The 23,271-nt window shown below is 40.1% G+C and overlaps 1 protein-coding gene across 1 annotated transcript in view; it reads right to left on the bottom strand.

Annotated features, from left to right (window-relative positions):
• Positions 1-6,589: 6,589 nt before the first annotated feature.
• LOC127578140 (synapsin-3-like) overlaps positions 6,590-23,271 on the bottom strand; it is a 203,480-nt gene continuing 186,798 nt past the window's right edge. The window contains exons 11-14 of the mRNA XM_052029747.1: positions 18,071-18,217; positions 17,030-17,123; positions 15,843-16,149; positions 6,590-14,585 (exon numbers count right to left, since the gene is read on the bottom strand). Coding sequence (XP_051885707.1) covers positions 14,453-14,585; positions 15,843-16,149; positions 17,030-17,123; positions 18,071-18,217 — 681 coding nt within the window. The 3' untranslated portion in view covers positions 6,590-14,452. The remainder of the gene's footprint in view (positions 14,586-15,842; positions 16,150-17,029; positions 17,124-18,070; positions 18,218-23,271) is intronic.

The raw sequence follows: 23,271 nt of genomic DNA, 5'->3' as shown, positions 1-23,271 counted from the left end.
AGATCCCAGAGGTAATAGTACAGTGATGCAGTGCTTCATTTAGTTTACATAACTTTGATGTTCTCTTATTTAAAAGTTTAAAAACAATTTGCAGATAACTTTTGCTGGCTCACTGAATGGTGTGAAATTGTACCCACTGGATCCACTAATGTGAGTTGAATGAGGCAAATTCATCAAAATTGAGTACTGTCTGCAACTTGGACAAGAAACAGTGACTTAACCATAAATCAGTCACAGAGCACTGAGAGGCATTCAAGAAAGAAATTCAAAGGGTTTAGGCTAAACATGTTCCCACACAGAGAAAGGATGAGACTGCCAGATCTAGGGTGCTCTGGATATCAAGATGCACTGAGGGTACAACAGGCAAAAAAAAGGAACCAAGAGTGTCATATAGCAGTGAAGGTGTGAAACTACAAGGGAAGTTAGGAAAGCAAACAGAAGGTAGGAAAATATACTGGCAGCTAAAATCTAGGATAATCCAAGTGTTTTCTAAATGCATAAAAACCAGAAGAAAGTGTTTGCTTTGGAACACAGGAGGTCAAGGGGAAAATTGTTAGAGATGTCAAAAATTATGAGCAGCCTAGATGGAATACATGAAAAGCTCTTAATAACAGGATCAAAACCAGGGGCATGGACTTGTAGCAATAGAGTTGCACAGCACAGAAATGGGCCCTTCAATCCATAACATCCATGGCAACTATTTTGCCCATCTACACTAATCTTATTTCTCTGCATTAAGTCAGTATACTTCAATGCCTGGGTTAGTCAAGTGCCTAAATGTGTCATAACTGTAGTGATTGTATCTGGCAGCTATCAAACACTCTGTGTAAAAAAAAAAGAAAATATTCTTCTCAAATCCCCTTTAAAACTCCTTCCTCTCAGCTTAAACCTATGGCCCCTTGTTTTAGATACCCTACCATGGGAAAATGATTCTGACTCTCTACCCTATCTGTGCCTCTAACAATTTTACGTACCTCTGTCAGGTAATTCCTCAGCTTCCTTCACTCCAAAGGAAGAGAGGAAGAAACATACTTTCAACCAGTGATAAAGGTCTAGAATTCACCACCCAAAAGGATGCTGCTTCAGAAATCCTCATTTAAAATGTACTTGAAGGGTTGTGATCTGCAGGACTGCGGACTTAGTGCATTGAGATTAGGCTGAATAGCATTTTTTGACTGGCACAGATACTATCGGCTTAAATTTATGAGCAGAGTCTTACTGATTAAGCTGGAATAGTATCTGCACATTATAGCATTAATCAATAATTAGCTGCCAGGAGAGGGGAGTAATTGAGCTAATAGTGATGCACCAACCTGTGATGAAGTTTTCTGATACCCACTGTCCAGACTCACATGAATTGCCACCTGATTAACTCCCAAGGGGTACTATCTCAGGACAATTACATACTTTTGAAATGGAAATAACTTTTCTCTGACAACATCATACCACAAAGCATGAATATTTACATAGTCACATTCTAAACTCCTGGATATTAAATTTTCATTCAAAATGTTCTCAAATCTTCAATTCATGTTATCTGTTTTTGACAAAGGGCTGCTTTATAATTTTAAATATTAAACAGCATCAGCATTGCATAATCACTGTGCATGAAAAATTCCAGGTTTACTTTAGACAAGAGAAAAAATTTTTTTCAATCGGTGATACCTGCATTAAAATTACAGAGTAGTAATGACTAACATACATGCAAAAATAGCTTTTAGCACAAACTTATTCTTAACCTTCCCATGCTGAGTTTCAAAATCTATTTTTGCATCGACAGTGAGGCACACATTTATATTGTATTAAGCTGCCATTCAGGTTGTAACTAGTAGATCCATTGTTGGACATCATTCCTATGGCTATGAAAAGGCACACTCAAAATCAATGCCAGGATTAACAATAGCAAGACCCAAGGACTGAAACAGCTGACTCAGTAAACCAGCCACTGAACTATCAGGTGTTGCCTCATGAGAATACGGTATTCAATAAGGTGGACTGGATAAATGAACGCTAAATAGTGAGATGTCTGAATTTTGAAACTACCGTACTTCTCTGTTTCATTCATATCCTTTCTCTGTTCTGATGAACGGTCATCAACCCAAAATGTTAACTCTTGTTTTTCTATCTCTTCATAAATGCTGCCTGTTTTGCTGAGAATATCTGACATGTTCTGGTTTTTATTTCAGATTTTTGGTGTTGGCATTATTTTGCTTTCATTTAGATCATAAAACAATTGCATTTATTTTTAAAGAGAGACTTTTGACAGACCTTCAGTCCTGCAGAGGTGCCTCTTCCAAACTTTGAATATGTTAATCTGTCACAGAATGGGCCTGCACATTCAAACATGCATAACGTATGTTTTGTGGGATGCTTCCGAGTGCATTGCTGAAGATATAATGCCTCTCAGACCATGGCAGTGGAATCCAGGATGCTCTGGGTCAGTGAGATAGGCTCTTTGCATCTATTAATGCCATGTTAACTCTCAGTATTAGGAAATCAAGAAGAACAGCTAGGATTAATCAAATAACTTTAACTTATCCTTTAACTGTAGCAGCTACTTATAGCAGCTGGATTAATTTGAATTCTTGTCATGTCATTCATATATATTAATAACTAGAGTACTAAATCTATTCTTATCATTTATGACTCTCTGTAATGTCTTCACAAGTGCATTGAGTGGGTTGTTTTCTCGGCAGAACATTTAAATTATTTACCTGCTCAACTTTTAAATCTTGGTGCAGACTGAATTTCCGCACCACTACTGCAAAGCAGGCAGCACACTTGACCCAGTTTCTCATTAACTAGTGAACTGCCAAACTATGAAGTCATTATTTCTATTGTTTCAAAACACTACTGGAATTGCTTTCGTCACTTGCCTTAGCCTTGAATCTGAAAGTTGTCAAAATTATTTTTGGCAACTGAAACACTAGGCAATTCTAAACTGACAAGACCAAGGTGAGGGTCCTTCTCAACGATAGCAACAAACTCTACCTGCCCCTTCAAAGGCTCGAAAGAGTCATAAGAGTACAACAGCACAGAAACAGGTCCTTTGGCCCGTTTTTGCGTTGATTTTTGCGTTTATTTTGTGTTGTCTGTAGTTATACCAATCACCGAGGTTGGCTGAAATTCTCTAGCATTCTTGGATGCAATTTCCATTCATACAACAACTTTACATGCAAATTCAAATGTCAGGTTTTACATGCTCAATAGCTTTGACTGTCCACAGAACCCTTTCACATAAAGCATGATCCAGAAAAGGCAGCAAAAATGCAAAGCTAATTTTTTTCAATGGAAAAACATGCAAACTAATTGTCTAACCCTGCTTCTGGCTTCTTGTCACAAACTTTCAACCTTCAGTTATTATCTACAACTTGAAAGTAATCTTCTAGATTCTGCACAATATCATTAAGCAAGACCTTTTTTTGCTTTATGTGGCAAGAGACAATTTATCAATGTGTCATATGCTGCTGGTCCTGTCTGTCAAGAGTATTGCTTTTTTACGCTCAAATGACATATAATTTCAGGATGTCATGATATCACTTTCTCCATTTCTTTTGCTTTGAAGAACTTATCTTTTCATGCAGTATATGTGTCAAATAACTGATTTTTTGGCCCCTGCAAGTTGTATGACAACTAGTAAGGTGTTCACCACCACTGTACTTTGGAGTTTCAGTGGTTTGTCTCTTGTATTGAGTTGGACCTAGTGCCTGGAGCAGTTCCAGATCAGGGCAGGACAGAGCAGGTCAGCTCTAATGTAAGGGCAAAGCAAACCCTTATCAAGAGAATTTTTACAAAGAACTTGAAGGTCATGAAAAACACCTCCTTACACTGGCAGTAGAGTGAAGAGCAACTACTTTCTGCTTTTATCTGATTGTATCCCATTTCTTTATTTGAGCAACCAACAAAGGTGTTGCCCGGTCTCATGAGGAAGATAAATCGCACTGCAATTCAGAATCTGTTGGTCACTCTCAAAACAGCTTCATGGTGCCAATGCAAGCTGGAACCAGCATTTGCCTGACAATGTGTTGGAACTCGAAACATCCAGAGTGGCTGATTGATTTGAACAGTAGACATACCCCTACAACCTCGGAATCAAACAAGCCCCAAAATACTGCAATTGGCAACTCTTGAAAAACTAAAGCTTAGTTTTGCTTAAAGGTGAACTCAGCAACACCACCTTAAGGTGGATCTCCAAGAAACTGTGGTGAACAAAACCCTTAATAACTAAAAAAAACAAAAAAAGAGATGTTGGAGATCTGAAAGCAGAAAATACTTGAAAAACTCAGGTCAAACAGCACCAGTGGAAAGAGAAACAGAGTTATCAAGTCAGGCCCGAGCCCTTTCATCAGAACTGGAAAAATGAAAAAAAACAAGTTAGCTTTAAGTTTCAGATAGGATTGGGGCAGGGGGGTGGTGGTTTGAGGCGGTGGAGTGGGAGGGGAGAGATAGATAGGACAAAAGGGATATCTCTGATAGGGTGAGGCCAGGGTTGTATGTTGATGTACTATTTACCAAGTTATCTGGATAAAAGGCAGATGATTGAGGGCAGTTCAAGAGGGAAACCAAACAAAGGGATGTATAAAAGTTGTGAAATATGTCAGAACCACTGCAGAGAACTGCCACAGTCATTAATGCCATCCTGAATTAAAGATAACCTTTAAGCAGTTATCTACTGATTAATGGTTTTACTTACATTTGTATTTTCAGAGCCAAGGTACATATATTAAATGACTCATTAACTTTATAGTTCTGGTCATGTCCATGATCACCTGGGTAATTCTTTGTCACATCTCTGTGCATTGCTATTTTCCTTTGCAATGTTTCAAGCCTTGCTATAGAATGTTGCTGATTACCTCATTTTCATATCCTTGGTAATATCCAAAGTTCTGACAAAATGTGCTGCTAAACAAGACACTGGTATTTGGTCTTACACTGTAACTTGTTCCTTGGCAATAAATTTCCTTGCAATCATTCTACCCACACAGTAGTTTATGGCTTGTCCTGTAAGTTTTCATTTAATTTCGCATTTCCCTAGAGCTCTGTTCAATGACACATCTACATTGTGAAAAATCTGTCACAATTCCACAAACAACTTACCTGTTGTTTTTAGTGGAAAAATTACCATTCCTTCTTCATCCATAACATAACCTCACTATCTTCTTTGAACTCTCCAAATGAACTCGCCAATGTCTCCTATGATAAAATTGCCTCCAAAGTTTCTCATTACATGCTATGCATCACTCAAATATTCAAGGTTAACTTTTATGTCTGGGGAAGATCCTATGCCATCTCTCTGTGGAATATCATACAAGATAAATCTTGTGTCATAAGGCAACATTGTTCCCTTAACCCACTTTTAACCACTCTCCATTAAATCCTTTCTTGTTTTTATTCCAATGGTAATGTTTCCTCTGCACTTTTGTCTTTCCATTGTGTCTATGTTCTCATTCATTGAAGACAATCATTATTTCCTTTCTTTCCCAGGACCTCAAAAAAATACAGGGAAGCAAGAAAATCTTATTCCTCTATTAAAATCTGCAGCATTTACAAATTTAAAGATTGTGATATCTAATCATAATTATTGACTTACCTCTCTTTTTCATTTTGGATGCACATTGTACTATGGCCTTTGAACACTTTTCTCTGCTTTCAATACACTTTAACAGTGATGTTGGCAATACCCAGTCAGGCAAAATAGTTCAAGTCACCTACATGTAAAGCAATTGGCTCTGTTGAAGCATTCAAAGCTTTTAAAAAGTAGTATTTGCTTGGTGTAACAGTAGGTTATAGTCTGTAGCATTATTTGATAGAATTTATGTATGACCCTAAGGGCTGGCAGTCGCTTTGCAGCCCAAAACTAAGAAAATCCATTGTTGTATCTTAAAGCTTTTACTTCAAATTAAAGCTAAAAGTACTTTTGCATTACAGGTATCTTTCAACCTGATGAAAAAGACCTTTTGGAGAATTAGTTCATTCTTGGTTTAATTTAAGAAGAGCTCTCAATCAAGTACTGGTCAGTCAGTCAGAACTTCCTAGGACTTAAAGTAAGTAACAGTTTAAACACTCATGAGCCTTATGTAAAGTGTGTTTCTTGGTATTAAGTTACCATATGGTCATATAGAACTGCAAATCTCCAACAGTGTTGATCTGTTAAAGATACATGACAGCACTGAGGATAAGTTCTCAATTTCAATGCTGAACAATGTTCAAGTCTGCATTTGTAATCCATCGTGATATAGTTCTAATAGAATCTAACAATATGAAGGGATAATATGACCTGACAACTAAATTTTCATATTCTATAAGCTTAAACAAACTGTGAACCATACAGACTAAGCAATAGTGAGGACTATCTCTCGATTACTGCTTTATTAATAGTGCAGAAAGGGGTGCAGGTAGGAAGTGATCGATGAAGACAGCTTCAGATGTGGCTGTGCTCCTACATTTGGAAGCCTACTTATGCTGTCTAAACCAATGTAAAGTATGTACTTTGGCAATGTATACATGCATACTGTCCCAATGAAAGTAGAGTGGAGAAGCAAACATCACTGACTGAAACTGGGAGAAAATATACATCTAACAATACAGCTATAGAGAGCACAAAAGATTAACTTTATTTCTAAAAGAAACCATTATCACACTTAATTTAGTACGCTACATCAACATGGCGGTCACTTACAACATTCTTCCTCATCACAAGAATAAATTACAGCTTCATCACTAAACAATTTGTAGAAATCTGACAAGAATATGACACAATAAAAATGTCAATCTGAATTTACATTTCAATACCATCCACAATGGACTGATGGAGGGTAAATAAAGGTTAGTACATTTCAATATTCTGCATGACTGCAGTGTACTGGAACACACATGGATGTGAACTTTTGTGCCAGTACTTAAGGTAAAATTTGCATTGGTCTTAATGCTGTGATTGAATCCAAATTTTAACAAATCTATATAACCCTTTGTCTGCCTCTGGTGGGCACTTCTGCTGACTCTGAGAAGTTAAAATATGGTAGCCTGAAGAATAGTACATTATTGTTATCATAAGCATCTGTCACCCATTTAAACACACAGATCTCAGCCTCATCTCTGCAGGCAGGGTAAGATAAGAAAGGACCCTGGAGCAGGTTGCCTGGCCATCAATTCTGGCCAAGGGTGGGTGTTGTGTTGATGATGTAAAAGATAGGTATTTCAAAAAATAAATAAATCTGTTTGTGCTTGAGTAAACCAAAATGAATCAATTGTTTTAATGATTATATTAGAAAGTGAGGGTAGTCAGCAGAGAAGGGATATACCGATTTACCTTCATCTCCCGGGCTGGTGGCTTCCACTAGAATGTAGGTTTCCAGCTCTGGCAGAGTACATTTCCAGATTTGTCATCACATGACCCATGCTGCTAACTACTCCTACCCTACAATCTTGCTACTGGGTGTCCACCATGCCCATCCTTGTACTGCACTGCCTTCACAAACTGATTGGAGAGGAAATAATGCTCATTACCTGACTGGATGATATTCAACTGTCAAAAACAGCACTTTTTCCCATGTCCAATATCCTAACGCTGGTAAACAAAAGTGTTAAAAAAATTGGCAATTTAATTTTCACCTTCCATGTGGCTTTTCTCCTGGGTTGCTTCCAGCAATATTCCAGAGATGAGTCTTAAATCCAGGGGAAGTAGCAATTTACAGGGATGTGGTTCCAATAAACTGTACTTCCTCCATCAGTGAACACAGTGTGGATGAGTAATGTATTCTCCTTAATTAACCATTGGGTCCTGGATGTGGAAGGTACATGATGTTCCTATCTAATTGTTGATGAGCCTCTTGATCAAACAGCGAGCAAAGACCAGCTGTTTAGGCTCACACATAGGGAACTATCATTTACTTTGAGGAAATGAAGTTCAATAAAAATGGTTTCTGGAGAAGAATAGCGGAAAAACAATTTAATATAAGCAATGCATCACAAAAACAACAGCCAGCACTTTGACTGTAAGACAATCATGCAGGTTTGGCTCACTAAACCACTGTTGGTTTTCTGTTGACATGTTCCGGGAGATGTACTTTTGCAAAATAATAGAAAGTAAACATTTCAGATGATCCTCTGGCAGCCAGCCATTGTTAAGAGGATCTGTTAGACATGCTACAATTAGAAATGACAAATAGTAAGAGAATCCTATTTATTTGAACTCACTGCAAATACCCTCCTGGTAGATTGGATTATGCCTACTGATGGTTTGTGACTGCTGCTCTCCACGTATTCCCATTATCTTGATGACACATGCTGGATTAAAAAATTTAACTGTTTAACGTATTATTATTTAAATTAAGAAGTGGAGTATAAACTCATAGTTTGCCTCACATTGAGGAAGCACAATGAGAAATTTTAGTGTACATAATTTTCCTGATTTTTGAAGTTAAAAGATTTGAAATTTTTACAATGCATTTACCTGCTTATGTAGTAGGTCACCTACAACTTTTTCCATGATTGATGAAGTCAGGTATACCCATTAGTACAGACTATGTGGGGAACATGAGATTGGTCTTTCTGTCATTATCACATTGCCTGTATAAAGGTTGCTCTCTCGATGCACCACTTGAAACATATTGATAAATATTTAGGTGAGATATGTGAAGCTCAACACATGCTTTTTCTGGAAGCTAGTTTATGCCAATTGTCAAGAAATATTGCAGGTTAATGAGAAAGCTAATTTTATTCATTCATTGATGCACTCAGATAGATCCTAACACCACCCACTGTAGCTTCCAATTCTTTCTTCAATTATCCTGATATTTCTGTTTGCATTATATTTAGAAGTGTATCCTAGACTTTGATCACTCTTTGTGTGGAGGAATTTCTTAACTACACTCCTAAAATCTTTATTTAGTTTGACCTATTTCCTCCAATTCCATTCACAGCTCAATTTGCAATATTCCGGGACAACTTTACCAGGTTATCTGCTATTTCCTACACCCTACAAGATCAGCATCGTGCTTCCTTTCCACTTGAATAACCTATGAACCTGAGTAGTCTTTCCTCATGACTCAACACCCTAATATTAAGATCAGTCTTGTGACTTTTTACAGTCTCAAGTATTTAAATTGCTTTTTGTCTATTTGTGATCAAAACCATGTGGTTATTCAACCCTGCGTCAGGACTGAGAATGGAGAGGGGGGTGATGTGGGACCGGGGCAAGAGGTGATTGGTGGACTAATAGGGTGGGGAGGGGGGTAGAAGAGGTGAAGGGTGACAGGCAGATCGAGCCAGGAAGGTGGATGGGGGGGGGGAGGGGGGAAGGGATGGAGTCGGGAGACAGAGGCAGGTGGATGATAGATGGAAGCTGATGGAGCTAGGTGTGGTGAGGAGAGGATGAAGGTGGAGACAACTGCCCCAGGGTGATAAGCAGGAACACGAAGGCTACCAATGCCGGAATCTGATGAGTAAGGAAGGTGATAATGGGAACCATTAGAGGAGAGGTGAAAGGGACATGGAGCCAGAACCAGAAGGGGGAGGGGGAGCTGGTGGGTGAAGGGGGGCGGGGGGGAGGACAATTGAAATGGCATACATCTGGGAGCTTGGGATGGCCATTGCGGACAGAGTGCTGGTGCTGTGCAAACTGGTCACCTAGTCTGTGCTTGGTCTCACCGATGTAGCGGAGGCCACGTCCAGAGCACCAGAAGCAGTAGATGAGTTTGGAGGAGGGACACGTGAGTCAGCTGGAAGGACTGTTTAGGTCCCTGGATGGTGGTGAGGGAGGAGGTGTGAGGACAAGTGTTGCACCTCCTGCGGTTGCAGGGAAAGTGCATGGGGTCAGGGAGGGGTGGATGAGCAGACAAGGGAGTCATGGAGGGAGTGTTCCCTGCGGAAGTCAGAAAGGAATGGAGGGGGAAAGATATGGCTAGTGGTTGCATCTCATCATAAATGACGAAGGATGATGTGCTGGATGCAGAGGCTAGTGGGGTGAAAGGTGAGGAGGAGGGGAGCTCTCTCTCTGTTCTGTTTGGGGGGGGGGGTGAGAGCAAAAGTCTGGAAAACTGAGAAAATGTGAGAGAAGGTTTCACCAACCACAGGGAAAGGGAAGCCACACTTTCAGAAAAAGGAGGACATTTCAGATGTTCTTGAATGGAATGCCTCTCCTTGAGAGCAGATGGAAAAACTGGAAACTGGGAGAAAGGGATGGCATCCTTAAGAGACAGGGTGGGCAGAGGTGTAGTCTCGGTAACTATGGAAGTCAGTGAGTTTATGGTAAATGTCAGTGGATAACTTGTCTTCTGAGATAGATTCAGAAAAGGGAGAGAAGTGTCAGAAATCTTCCAAGTGAATTTGAGAGTGGGAAGTTAATAGCAACGGTGATAAAGTTCCACATGGATGCAGAAAGTGGCATCAATGCAATCGTTGATGTAATGGAGAAAGAGTTGGGGAGTGGTACCGGAGAAAGTTTGGAAAAGGGATTGTTCCATGTAGCCAACAAAGAGACAGGCGTAGCTAAGGCCCATGGCTATACCTTTGGCTTGTGGGAAGTGAGAGGAGTGAAGAGAGAAGTTGGTCAGGGTAAAACAAGTTCAGCCATGTTGATGAGAGCGTTGGTGGAGGACAATTGGTTGGATCATAGTTGCAGAAAGAAGCAGAGGACTTTAAGGCTTTCCTGATAGGAGATGGACAGGTAGGAGGTATCCTAGCTTCACCTTTGGGTGTTTCAGTACTATTCATAGAGTACTATGTATCATCAAATCTTCCTTCAGATATGCAGCACTTCATGTTTCTTTGGATTAATTTTAATTTACCATTTTTCCAGCTACTTCTTTCTCCAACTGAATTTCCTATGTCCATTTTACTGTCCTTCCTAGTGTGATATCATCTTCATACTTGATCAGTTTGCATTGAGTTTTGGAATCCATTTTATTAATGGCAAACCAACAGTCCCAGCTCCAAACCATAGAGAATCTCCAAGGTTTAACAATGTTACTAGTTTATTGCCTCAGTCCCAATCAAAAAGCTTACAGCATTCAGATAAGCCTGCAAAAGATGTTTTCTCCCCCTTTTTCATTATGCCCTTCAGTTTCTCACCTCCACTTATTTCTCTCTCCTCACTTCCAGTTTTTGCTTTTCTCTCCTTTCATCTTTCTACCTCTTCAGCAATCTTCTTTCACTACATTCCTGGAACTTCAATTATCTGGAAAAGCCCGGATGAAAGATTTCACCATGAGGTGAGACTATTGTATATCTTGAATAGTTCCCTCAGGATTATATCCATGCAGATTCTAGATGGAATGGATATCTGAGTCAGCTCAGAGTGTCCATTTGAAGGAGGAAAACTTTTTCTCCAGATTCACTCATGACTGACAGAACCCTAAATTAGTCAGAAAAATAGGGATACAGGGGCACATTGGATGAAGCTGCAGAACGAGCAGAGTGCGGGCTTTGACCAAGAGGAGTACGTGTGGGAACGCAGGCATTTAAAGAAAGAGGAAAAGGCAGCAGCAGGAAGTTATTAACATCGGCCTGGCTCAGACAATAGTGGCACCAGTCCACAAACGCGTTCATTAGTTGTGCGTCATACATCTTTCACTAAATATCTCAAAGAACAAGGAAAGAATAGAGAAGAGAATAATTATTGGGTTTCAGATCATAAGAATTTCTTTTCTGTACGAATTAGTGCATCAACATAAAATGATTCCTGTGATGATCTTACGAATAAGAACAAAGGAACTGGAAGCAAGAGTTCCTCCTCAAGCCTGGTCCTGTTCCACCATTCAATAAGATAAGGGTTAATACTGTGCCTGAAGTTCACTTTGCCACCTGATTCTCTCACCCTCCCTAGCCAACTTTCATTCTCCATTTCCCTTAGTGTTCAAACATGTATTGATCTCAGCCTTAAATATACTGAGTATCCACACCACCCTGAGGAGGAAAATTCTAAAGGTTTACAACCCTCTGCATTTGAGAATTTCTTCACAGGTTGGTCCTAAATGATCAACCCTTTATCCTGAGATTATGCCCTCTGATTCTGGACTGTCCAGCCAGGGGGAAACAGTCTTATAGCATCTACCCTGCCGACCTTGCATCTCTCAGTGATATTGTTGCTTCTTTCTACTGGAGTAAAATAAAACAGCTATATACATACCTGCCTAGTATTTAGAGACATTTCAAAAAGGGTTGATGTCTATTGCTTTGCAACTATTACCAGACATAAATCTAACCAAAATGATAAAAATAATTAGCATTCAACGCCTAATATTTTGGTTATTTCTGCTTACAGATAATTTTGTTATAAATGATGGGCTCTGCAACAGCTATCCCATGTGACGCACTGGCAGCATTCATTTTGCAGTTTTGCTTTCTTTTGCCAACTGTTTGAGCCAAGAGTGAGAAGCTGTTGTTAGACCCTTGAAAATAATTTTGTATATGAAGCCTTTTTTTTTAAAAAGTCTGCTTTATATCCATCATATTGCCTGGGAGGTAGGAAGGGAATATAAGGATTTCCATTTTGGATAGAATATGGTTGTCTTTTCTTCTAAAGGCCATACTGATGTTACTTAGCCTGAGTTAATTATCTGGAAATGTGGTACTTCCCATCAGTCCCAAAGTCTGACATAGTACATCCCATCTAATCTTTTGCTTATAATGATTTGTTAGCTAGGCTCAGGGTTAGTCAATGAAAAAGAAAATATGATGTAGTCTGTGTTACACCATCACCAAAGGTTAACATTTATACCCCAGAAATGCTGTGAGATATGTCTAGTTTACTGCATAACTAAATCGTCAAACCACTAACTTCTTGCTTGAATCCACTATTTCTGATGCATTTAAATTTACAGAAAAGAAATTTACAGTCCAAATAAGCCTCCTGTCTGCATGAATCAAAGAAAACTTTAGCATTGGCCTACTGTACTTTGACTGGCTCTCTGATGGAGTGATCCAAAACAATCTCATTGCCCTGATTTCTCACCATAATGAGTATGATCTTTGGCTTCAATAAGTTATCCAATTTGCTTAAAGGGATTCAATAGATCTACCTTAGCTACTCTTGGTTAAGCGTTCTATGCTTTAACAAGTTGCTGCACAAAATAAAATCTCTCCTACACTCATTCCTTACTTTTGCAGTGACAATTTTAAATTGATAATCCCAATCGAAATCCTTTAACCTTTTTGTCCTCTCGGTGCCGGTTGAAATTGTCCCAGTATTTTATCACAGAAAATGGGAGGAGCATACTATAGGTCAGGCAGCATCAGTGGTAGGAGAAACAGAGTTAATGTTTCAGGTCGAGGACCCTTTTTGTCTGAGAGGTCTTTGACCTGAAACATTAACTCTGTTTCTTCTTTCACAGACACTGTCCGACTTGCTGAGTGATTCCAGAATTTTTTTGTTTTTATTAAAGATTTCCAGCATCTACAGTATTTTTATTCATGTTCAATATTTTGTCATTCCTCACGAGGAATGGAAAACCATAATAATGTCATCTTGCTGGTGGCTTTAAATTCCCTTTTAATGTATGCAAACCCAAATTATCATTGATCACAGTTAGGACAACATTTGCAATGCTGATCTCTTATATTACTACTAGTGTCAGAATCTTCTTTAATTTATCCAGATGGTGTGACTGGAGGATATAAAATGAGGATAGCATCTAGCTGTAGTTAAATGGGGAATGCAACACTACGGGGAATTACTGATTGGATATGGAAGAATCTGCCACTGATGTATAGAGTTTGTCGCATCAATAGAGATGGGAAGCTGGTGATGAATTCTGCCTTGATTGATAATCATTTCTGCAGTGCGGTGCAGACTGGAGAAATCCTCCTCCGGCGTTTATTCATTTAAAAGGGACATGAGAGATTAAGGCTAACCTATAATGGTGTTGACCTATTTTTATTTTAAATCTGTTGTACTCTCTGAGCAAAATTATCAAGCAACATAAGAAGAGAAATAAAGGATCCAGGATTTGAATACGGAGAGAAATAAAATTAGTGCTTATAGAAGGGAATTCAAATTCAGCATAAAGCTGAAATGTTTGAGAATATGGAAGTGATTTAAGTGGATCAGTGGTTTGGTTATTAGGGATTAATTATCAAGCAATCTTGCCTATGCTTTGTTTTTTAATCCAAATAAATGGTGATTCTCTGATTGGTAACAGCATTCCATAAGACACTCAACAACTGCATTGAGAGATAAAGTGCACATTATTCACACCACACATAGTTACATCTGCACACACCTGACATTCCAGGAATTTTTTGCCTCAACCTAGTTGGAAAACCATACCTCATTTTACAGCCTTTTATCCACAAATTGAAATGAAACACCCTCTGATCCATGTTTGCATCCTACACTCCAGATGTTTCCATCTCCATTTCCCATTAAACTTCCAGAACAGTTTGGCAGTTGCCTGCAATTTCACAGCTTTACATATCTATTCCATCAATTGAGAAATGAAAGTATTGTAAAGAGTTAATCAGAAAAGAGGCTTGCAAAGGATTTCCTCAGGTTTCGAATTGTCTCTGCTTTTGCTTCATCTTCATTGGCAGCGGCATGCTGAGGGGTCTCAGTAACACTGAAGCTGTTTGTCAAGGATTGTGATTTGCTGAAAGGGAAATTAAATGGGCATAGGCTTCCATTAGCTACAACACCAGCCATACAATTGAATTATATTAATTCAAAATCTGTGAATAAAAGAGCCTCTGAACATAATATGCCCATTTGGAATATCATACTTTTAACCATGTGCTCATTGACATGAGCCTTACAAAGTGAGATACTTTCACATTTTAGCCAACAAGTTACTATCCAACACTCTCACATCAGTTTTAGCACAATTAGATGTAATATTTGCTCTACTCCAATATAAGAGTTTCTCTTACGTCTGATCTCAGTACTAACTGTCCACTATGTTATTGTGATATTTGCATTACCCAGAGTAGCTGTTTTTGGGGACCAGCTGAGAGCCATGAAGGCTTTGAATATACAAATATGCACTCTGTTGCAGAGTTTTGAATAATGAAAAAACTTAACAGGAATTAAGATGTGGGGAGTTTAACAGACCATATAAGATTTGCTGTGTAATGATTTTGAACCTGGCGCCAACATGCCATATTGTCCTTTGTTATTTCTACAGTGTTTTCCTTGCAGCTAAAACATCACTAATTGGTACACTTCATTGTATTATCTCACTTGGTGGGGACAAAACAGGTTTATTTTTAACTTCATCCTGCACATTATTCATGACAGAATAGTAATATTGCTCTTTGACCTCAATTGTTATCTGCTTCCAGCCATGATGCCAGTTTATACCATGTTCATATCATGTTGGTGGGGGCAGCGTCTAAACTGATATGAAAAACCTCCAGCAGGAAAAGCAAAGGAGCATCTTGGTGGGGAGGGAGGATGGCTGAAGTTCTGCGGTGGGTTCTCTACTCTAACCACTAAGTTCCTGATTATTTCACTTCATACCTGTCCATGCCACATCAGTATCAGATGTGACTAGGAAAATCTTGATACATCTGACAATAAAAGACAATGGGAGCCATTATTGTGCCAAGTAACCCTATTTTGGACCATGGGTGACATAATGTGATGATATACCAATATGGCACACAGCAGAGAAATAGAGCATTAACTGGTGTACATTTCCCTACAAGTTGTGCTCCTGCATCTCAGTGCTCTGGACAGTGGTTATAGTGTATATAGGCAGCAAGCAAATAGTCCTCCTGTCTCTGTCACCTTCTAGACAGCTGTATTAACCTAAATGTCTAATTTCACTAGCTGAGAAAAGGGCAAGACCACAAAAGAGAATGGGCACTTAAATGCCATCTTTTTGAAACTCCCACTTCACAGTACTTACTTGAGCAGTGGCTGCGGTGCTGCAATCTGTTGCTGTGGTGACACTGCCGCAGATCCTGGCTGAGAAAGTGCCTGGCCCTGAGAGGGCAGCCTGGCCTGCAGTGCAGAGAAAGCTCCTGGCTTGGATGACTGGTTAGGAGAGGTGCCGGCAGATTTGATTTGTTTTGGAGAACCTGAACCTGGTGATTTATCCTGCTGGCCTGTGGCAGACTGAGGACTCTGAGACTGCTGCCCTGGTGGAGAAGGCCTTTGGTGAGGCGCCGTGTTGGAACGCTGTATCTGGGGACTCTGGGGCTGTCGTGGGCTTCCTGCATTTAAGAAAAATTGAGAAGGTGTGATTCCTTTCCTTTCTCTTATACCTTTTACAGCATTGACTTTAAACTAATTTCCATTTTTCTGTGGTCTGGAATAAGCCATCCTCTGGCATTTTGAAACACGTTGGTTAGATCTTCCAAAGGCAAAAAAGAAACAGCAATTCATCATCAGATTATTATCATAACTGAACAAATGCAACAAGCTCAGGTCCAGACTTTGCCCAGAGATGCCAGGAATATGCTGAGTCATTACATCAAGACCAGGAAAGGTACACCATATATGACTTATGGCTAACAGAATTCAGGGCAGCTTTAATCAATGTACAATCTGCAATGTGACTAATCATATAAAAATAAAATGGATGCCTTGAAGTCAGAAAAACACTGAGCTTCTATTTACCCTTTTAACAAAGACAGGATAAGGATGTTTTGAATGTATTTTCTCCTCATTCCATGGACATTTAGAGGCTGGTCAACGCCTCACTATTCTGCTGTGCTGAGGTTTAGCACTGGGAACCTCAGAGCGGCAGACTACAGCAACTTTCTCATCAGTTTCCTTTCCTGAATTAATGAAATTAATGCAACAAAGCCAATTGATTTCACACCCAATAGGAAGCACAGTCTCAAATCAGGTTGCATTCAGTAAAAGATGGTGCCTTTGACACACACCAACGGTTGGCTGTTCACAATGAACCATCTAACTAATAGTAATGATTACTCTGTTAGAGTTGTTGGCAGCTTAATGTATACTGGAATGTCTGGAGAATCCCCCCACTCTCCTTGGCAGCACCTGTTTGAAAAATATGTTCAAAAAGCATTTGTTCGATAGTTCCTCGTATAGTAACACTACATTGTTGCCCGTGGTACTACCCACCTTGAGGTGGTGGACGCGTTTGGGCTGTCTGCCCCCACTGGGAAATGGTTCCTGGTTGAGGATGCATCGGAGCTTTTGTTGATGGAGGCTGGACCTGTTGAGGATTTAAGAAATTAAGGTAAAAATATGAATATAAGAAACTGGAGTGAGAGTAAGCCATTTGATTCTTGATCCTGTTCTGCCAGTCAATAGTTTAATGCCTGGTATGATCCTGACTTCAACTCCATTTTCCCTCATGAGCCCTCTAACCCTTGGTTCCCAATTAATGCAGAAGTATATAAATCTCAGCCTTGAGAATAACTTAATTACTTAACATTCATTGTTCTTTAGTTATGTTTTTTTTTTGTTTAAGAGCTTACATTCTGCCATGGGTGCAACATTTGAGAACACAATTTAAAATTAAATGCCATGGATTTCCATGGGGTCAGGAGGCTGGAGTAGATGACTCTACAAGAGTAAGTGGCCATTTCAGCACTCCTGGGTTAGGAGGTATTAGTCCTCCACAATGTTCCCATCTCCCTGCAAATATCACAGAAAAATTACAGCACAGAAGCACATTTGGCCATCAAGTCTGCACTGTTTCTAAGCAAGAGTACTCCAGATAGTCCCACCACTCCACTTTCTCTTACTGGCCCTACAAAGTCTTTTCTTTCAGGGTCACAGACATATGAATTTGTCAGTAAAACACCTTCATGGAATTGCTATTCGTTTGAGGCATTTGAAAATACAACTAGCCCAGGTAATCCAGTTTAATGGTTCCTTAAGAGGAGGGAACAAACCGAGCCTTGACATCTTTTGTGTTAGAGAGCTGAGAAATGAGGCTGGACTTGTGTTCCTGATCACTCCCCTGAAACACTTGTTCGAATGTGTGCTGCATTGGATGTTCCACACAATTAACTGCATTGCTCACAGTTGCTCACAAGGTTAATATGTGATGGATGGACACCTGGATAAAGTACGAAGGGCATTACAAACCTTCCATGGAAACAAAGAATCAACATTAAATGGGAAATAGAGCTTCATGCTGGCTTCTCTGCTAACCTGGCTCAGAGTCATTCCGGCTTGTTGCTGGGATACTGCAGGGTTGTCTGATAGAAGCTGGTTCATTTTCCCTATGACCAGTTCTGCTATGAGCTGTCTGTCCTCCTCAATATATTCTCCAATGAGAGGCATGGCACTGTCCATTACCTGCAATAGGGGGCAGCAAAGAGAAAGTAGTCAGCTCAGTAATCGGAGTGCGTACATCACCAAGAACCTTACACAAAACTGTGGAAGTTTAAAATCACATTCCTTATCCGACACATTTTTAATATGATTTTAAATTTTTGAATTCTGGCAAATGACCCACGTCACTCAAATTGATCCATGCTCCCGAGTCATGACAAGAAACCATATGATAGAGTTCCAAATTTCTCTTACCAACTGTGGCTAAAAATGAGAACTCAGTGCATGGGATCCAGACCAGACACCCACATTTACCATCTCCTTTATTGTTGTTACAATGTGTTGCAGACTTCACATCATACGTCAGTGATAATAAATCTGATTCTGACTAAAAGATGAGGGAACTCAAAAGGTTTGAGCTGGATCTGATGATTCAGGCCCATGAGTCTGCTCCACCATCCACTCAGATCTTTCCTTAACTTTATTCCATCTATCGCCGCTTCAGCAATATTCCTCGATTGACCTGAAGTGCTGTCTCTGTTTCTCTCCGCAGATGGTGATTTGCTGAGTATTTCATCACTAGTGACTAATAGGTGGGATCACACTTAACTTGGAGTAGTGACCCTCATAGCCACATTTAATTTTTTTGACACTGTGGCTCCCAGTACACTGCTGGCATTACTGCCAAGGCCAGCAGGCTGAAAGTTGTGACAAGACTGTGTGCACAGGGCTGTAAGACCTTGGACTATCTTACTGCCTTCTGATAGCTTGTGCTGTCAGCAACTTTTCATTGCTCTGATGATGAGATCTTTGGAAACAGTTGGAAAAAATAACTGATGTTAAAGGAATTATTTTATTTACTATAACATAAAACTGCTATTAATTCACGAAACTGGAGAAAGAAAAATAAACAAAAAGCTTACCTAAATTTACCTTTTAAAGTTCAGCTACTCAAGAATGGGACTGCCACATGATGAATCCAGCATCAGTGTGTGATGTCAGTTGCCAGTGCACCTGACCTCCAGCACGTTTCATTTTACAAGCACAAAATCAGGAGCGGGCCACTGTGCACATTGTAACTGCGTGCTTGAGTTCACTGTGGACACACTGGCCAATTGATAGTGTGTTTCCACCCCATCTTTCTCCTGAAAATGTCAATCAACCTAGCCACCACACAGGGAATGACAGTTCCAGATTTTTTGGTGCTTCTGATTTTACTGCTGGCATTACCTCCAGCAAATAGCCCAACTATTAATTAAAGTTTGTGGCTCTTGTGGAGCTTATGCCCAAGTTCGCCCAGTGTTATGGTATCAGAGATCCCCCCACCTAGCCTCCCTGCAGCTTAACAAGCTTCTTTTGTCTCTTTCCAAGTTTCCACGTTCCAATGAAGGGTCTTTGACCAGAAACATTAGCTTTGCTTCTCTTCCCGTAGATGTGGCCTGACCTGCTGAGTATTTCCAGCATTTTCTGATTTTATTTCTAATGACTTTACTGTGGTGCATTGTTTTTTTGTAGCTGCCACTCCCATTCTATCAAATTCCTTTAAAATTCTAAACCTCAATTAAATCATCTCTCAGTCTCCTAATTTTAGAGAAATACAAGCCAAATATATGCAACCTGGTCTTTCAACTTAACCCTTTAGTTCCTGGAACAAGTCTGCTGAATTGCTGTGTGTATGCTCAAAAGCCAAAATATCCTTCCTTCAGGTGAAGTATGACCGAGGTCCCGTGCCTCTGCGGTGTATCTTCATCTCATTACATTCGAGATCACTTGAGATAAAGGCCAACATTCCATCAGCCTTTTTGATTATTTTGGCTGAGTGATTTGTGTACACAGACAACTAAATCCCTTTGGTCTTCCACAGTTCCTAGTCTCTTGCCATTTAGAAAATATTCTGATTTGTCATTCTTAGATTCAGAATGGATCAACTCACACTTGCCAGCTCTGAGTTCCATCTGTCACTGTTCTATTCACAAACTAAGCTGCCTATGTTATTTTGCAATTTCTTGGTCCTATCTAGTCAAGTCTGCGTACTTTACGGTCTGTGTGTTGGAAAGGAAGTCATGACAAAATGTGGCTGAACACAAAATGTTCCAGTGATCTATGAAAGGATCCTCTATTACCAAGCTCTGGCACCTCTGTAAATTGATGCACAACATTGCTTATCCTTGCAGTGTGGCAGAACACTGGGTTTCTGGGGATGATTTTATGCATGTTGTTTCTGAAATGATCACTTGCTAAGTCCCACATTCACACTGTATGTTGTGATGTGGGGAGAATGTGCACAGAAGTGGCCTGTTCCCACCTGGCAGAAGATGCCTGCAGCCCCACAGCAGCCGGCAAATCCATCTCCGTCCATCCCAGAGGTCTCCAAATGCTCGTTTGTACAACATCCTGTAGGCTATAATTTTGGGATAGATACCAGGAGTGGGAATTATAAAGTAATAATTTAATGTCAAAACTTTATTTGATGCTGAAATACTGCTGAAATATCTCTGTCTCTGGAGAAAAGAGGGGGCACCACAGACAGTGAATAATATTGCAGAATATTGGAAGATTGTGATGTTATGCTCTTCCTCTGCATTAAAAGCCTATGAAACTTCCTGAATAATCTCAATATAAACAAGTTAGTAGTGTGTGCTTTTGTAGGTCATGCCGTAGTTTGTTTATGGTGTTCTACAAATGCAGCTGGAACACACCCGAGGTTTTTGAAGGGTCTCCACTAGTCTCACGTGATATGGCTGCTGGAATCAGGATGCTGATACGGGAGGACAACTAGCAGAGCGGCCCTGAAACAAGGGAATGGTGGCTGAAGAATGGGGGGAGAGGTCAGGTAGAGATTAAGAGGGAGGACAAGGTTAGGGATAGTGGGAAAGAAGAAGAATGAGTCAGACAGCAGAGGGGAGCAAGAGAGAAAGGAAAAGGGGGTAAGCAAGAGGAGAGAGAGGGAGGACAGAAGAGGGAGGGGAGAGAAGGGGGTCAGAAAGGGAGAAGGAGTGAGAGGAAGAGAGCAGGGGGCTGTAAGGAGGGGTGTGCTGAGGAGGAAAGGAATTAGGGCAAGGCCTCTAAAGAAGGGATTGGTGAAGTGGGATGAGGAAGAACTGTGAAGAGGGCTTATATGTGCATGTGTATGGAGTGTGTATGCGTGCATGCGTGTGCATGTGTGTAGCTTGAACTTCAATACTCTGTACTCTCTCGCCATTGGATTATGACCTCATTCTGTCACATTAAAAGAAAACATTATAGGCATTTTCCAGAAGAAAAAGAAGTAGCAGCTCCACCAATGCAATTTGTTTTTCCATTGATGTTAGCAACAACTTTCAACAGTAGTTACTCCCTTCCAGCTTGCTCCAGGAAAGACTCACTCTTTAGCCCCAAAAGAACAACATTCAGTACAAAATGTGTTAACTCTTCCAAGAGTTCAGCAGTAATGTAATCATTGCAAGTAATAATAGGCTGCATTTAATACTGAGCAAAGAAATGATGTGTTACACGCAGTGCTCACAATAACTACCTAACTATTTAGGCAAACAGGGGTTACTGCCATCCATATACTATTACTTTATAATAGCAATCGACTACCTTCAGTTACAAGCATAAAGGGCTGGGATTAGGAACAGCATCTGATTTATGCCGAGGCAAACAGATAGTGGAAAAGCCTTAGATGATGCCACCCTTGACATTCAAATGTCAACACTGATGGAGGTGGAAACCATTCAGGGACAAGAACTGCATCTGCTTCTTTCCCCCAGCCATATAACATCCAAATTAATCACAGTTTCAGCCTCTGTCAAAGGTAAAAAGTTGGATTCTATTAGAGAGGGATGCTTTGAGGTTTTTTTGTTTATGTTTGCTAATCCTGCCACAGGATGGCAGTCAAGGATTACTGTTTCCTGTGGAGCACTGGTATCACACGGATTCATTGTCCACAGTCTCATTGCAGCACTTCCCTTTTTCTCCTCTTCTCATAATGGACAAGAGGAACTAGATGTATTACAACATTGTGAATGCATTAGGCTGCCAGCACAGGAGGCTGATGACAACAGAAGACCATGATATGGTGCAAATATCAGGAACTTGGTTAAATATTGAGGAATATGACATTTAAGCAGATGAAGGCACCAATGCTCAATACAAGAGGGCATGGCTTTAAAGTAATGGGTGGGAAGTTCAAGAGAGATGTCAGAGGGAGGTTTTTCACCCAGAGAGTGGTTGGTGCATGGAATGCGCTGCCTGGGGTAGTGTTGGAGGCAGGTACATTGGTCAAGTTCAAGAGATTGTTAGATAAGCATATGGAGGAATTTAAAATAGGGGGATATGTGGGAGGAAGGGGTTAGATAGTCTTAGGTGAGGTTTAAAGATCAGCACAACATGGTGGGCCGAAGGGCCTGTATTGTGCTGTACTGTTTTATGGTTCTATGAAGTGTTTAGAAAAGACAGAGAGAATAAATAAAGGAGGTGACTAGCTTTAAATTCAGGAACAACTGGCATGTATATATAATCAGTCCAGGAAAAGATAAAAGCCACAGAACAAATCACTCTGGATAATCATTGCCAGACTGAGACATTTCCAAATGAACTCTTGGAGTATGTTCACACAACCTCATGTTTTCATCAGATAGGTAACTCATGTCTTTGAGACCACAGGTGACAACCCCCACCCCCCACCCCCCCCCCCCCCCCCAATCAACTACGGAGGCAGGGGGAGAGTTTGTGTTCCTAGAAAACGGACCATATTGTGATTTTCCATAACACAAAGCTGCATCATCTGTGCATGCATCAAGAAATGCGAGTTGAAAAAAATAAATTTGTGTTGATTTATTTACTTTCTTTCACACAAATTCCGTGAGCTAATTTTATTCCATATCTCAAATTTTTGGGTAGTGATTTGTGAATTCCTTAAGGGCGAATATCTGTAACTCAAATAGCCATAACATGGGGGTTGCCTGTATGAAGAAACAGGAAGGGATGTGCATACAGGAGATTTCAATATAAGATGTGAAGCTTAACTGGTGCAGAATCAAGGCTAGGTAAATGGACTCCACAATAATTTATTGATCTAAAGCAGCAAGGAAGCA

This window comes from Pristis pectinata, chromosome 15 (genome assembly GCF_009764475.1).
Source record: "Pristis pectinata isolate sPriPec2 chromosome 15, sPriPec2.1.pri, whole genome shotgun sequence".
Lineage (NCBI taxonomy): Eukaryota > Metazoa > Chordata > Chondrichthyes > Rhinopristiformes > Pristidae > Pristis > Pristis pectinata.
This window is presented reverse-complemented; position numbering and strand designations above follow the sequence as displayed.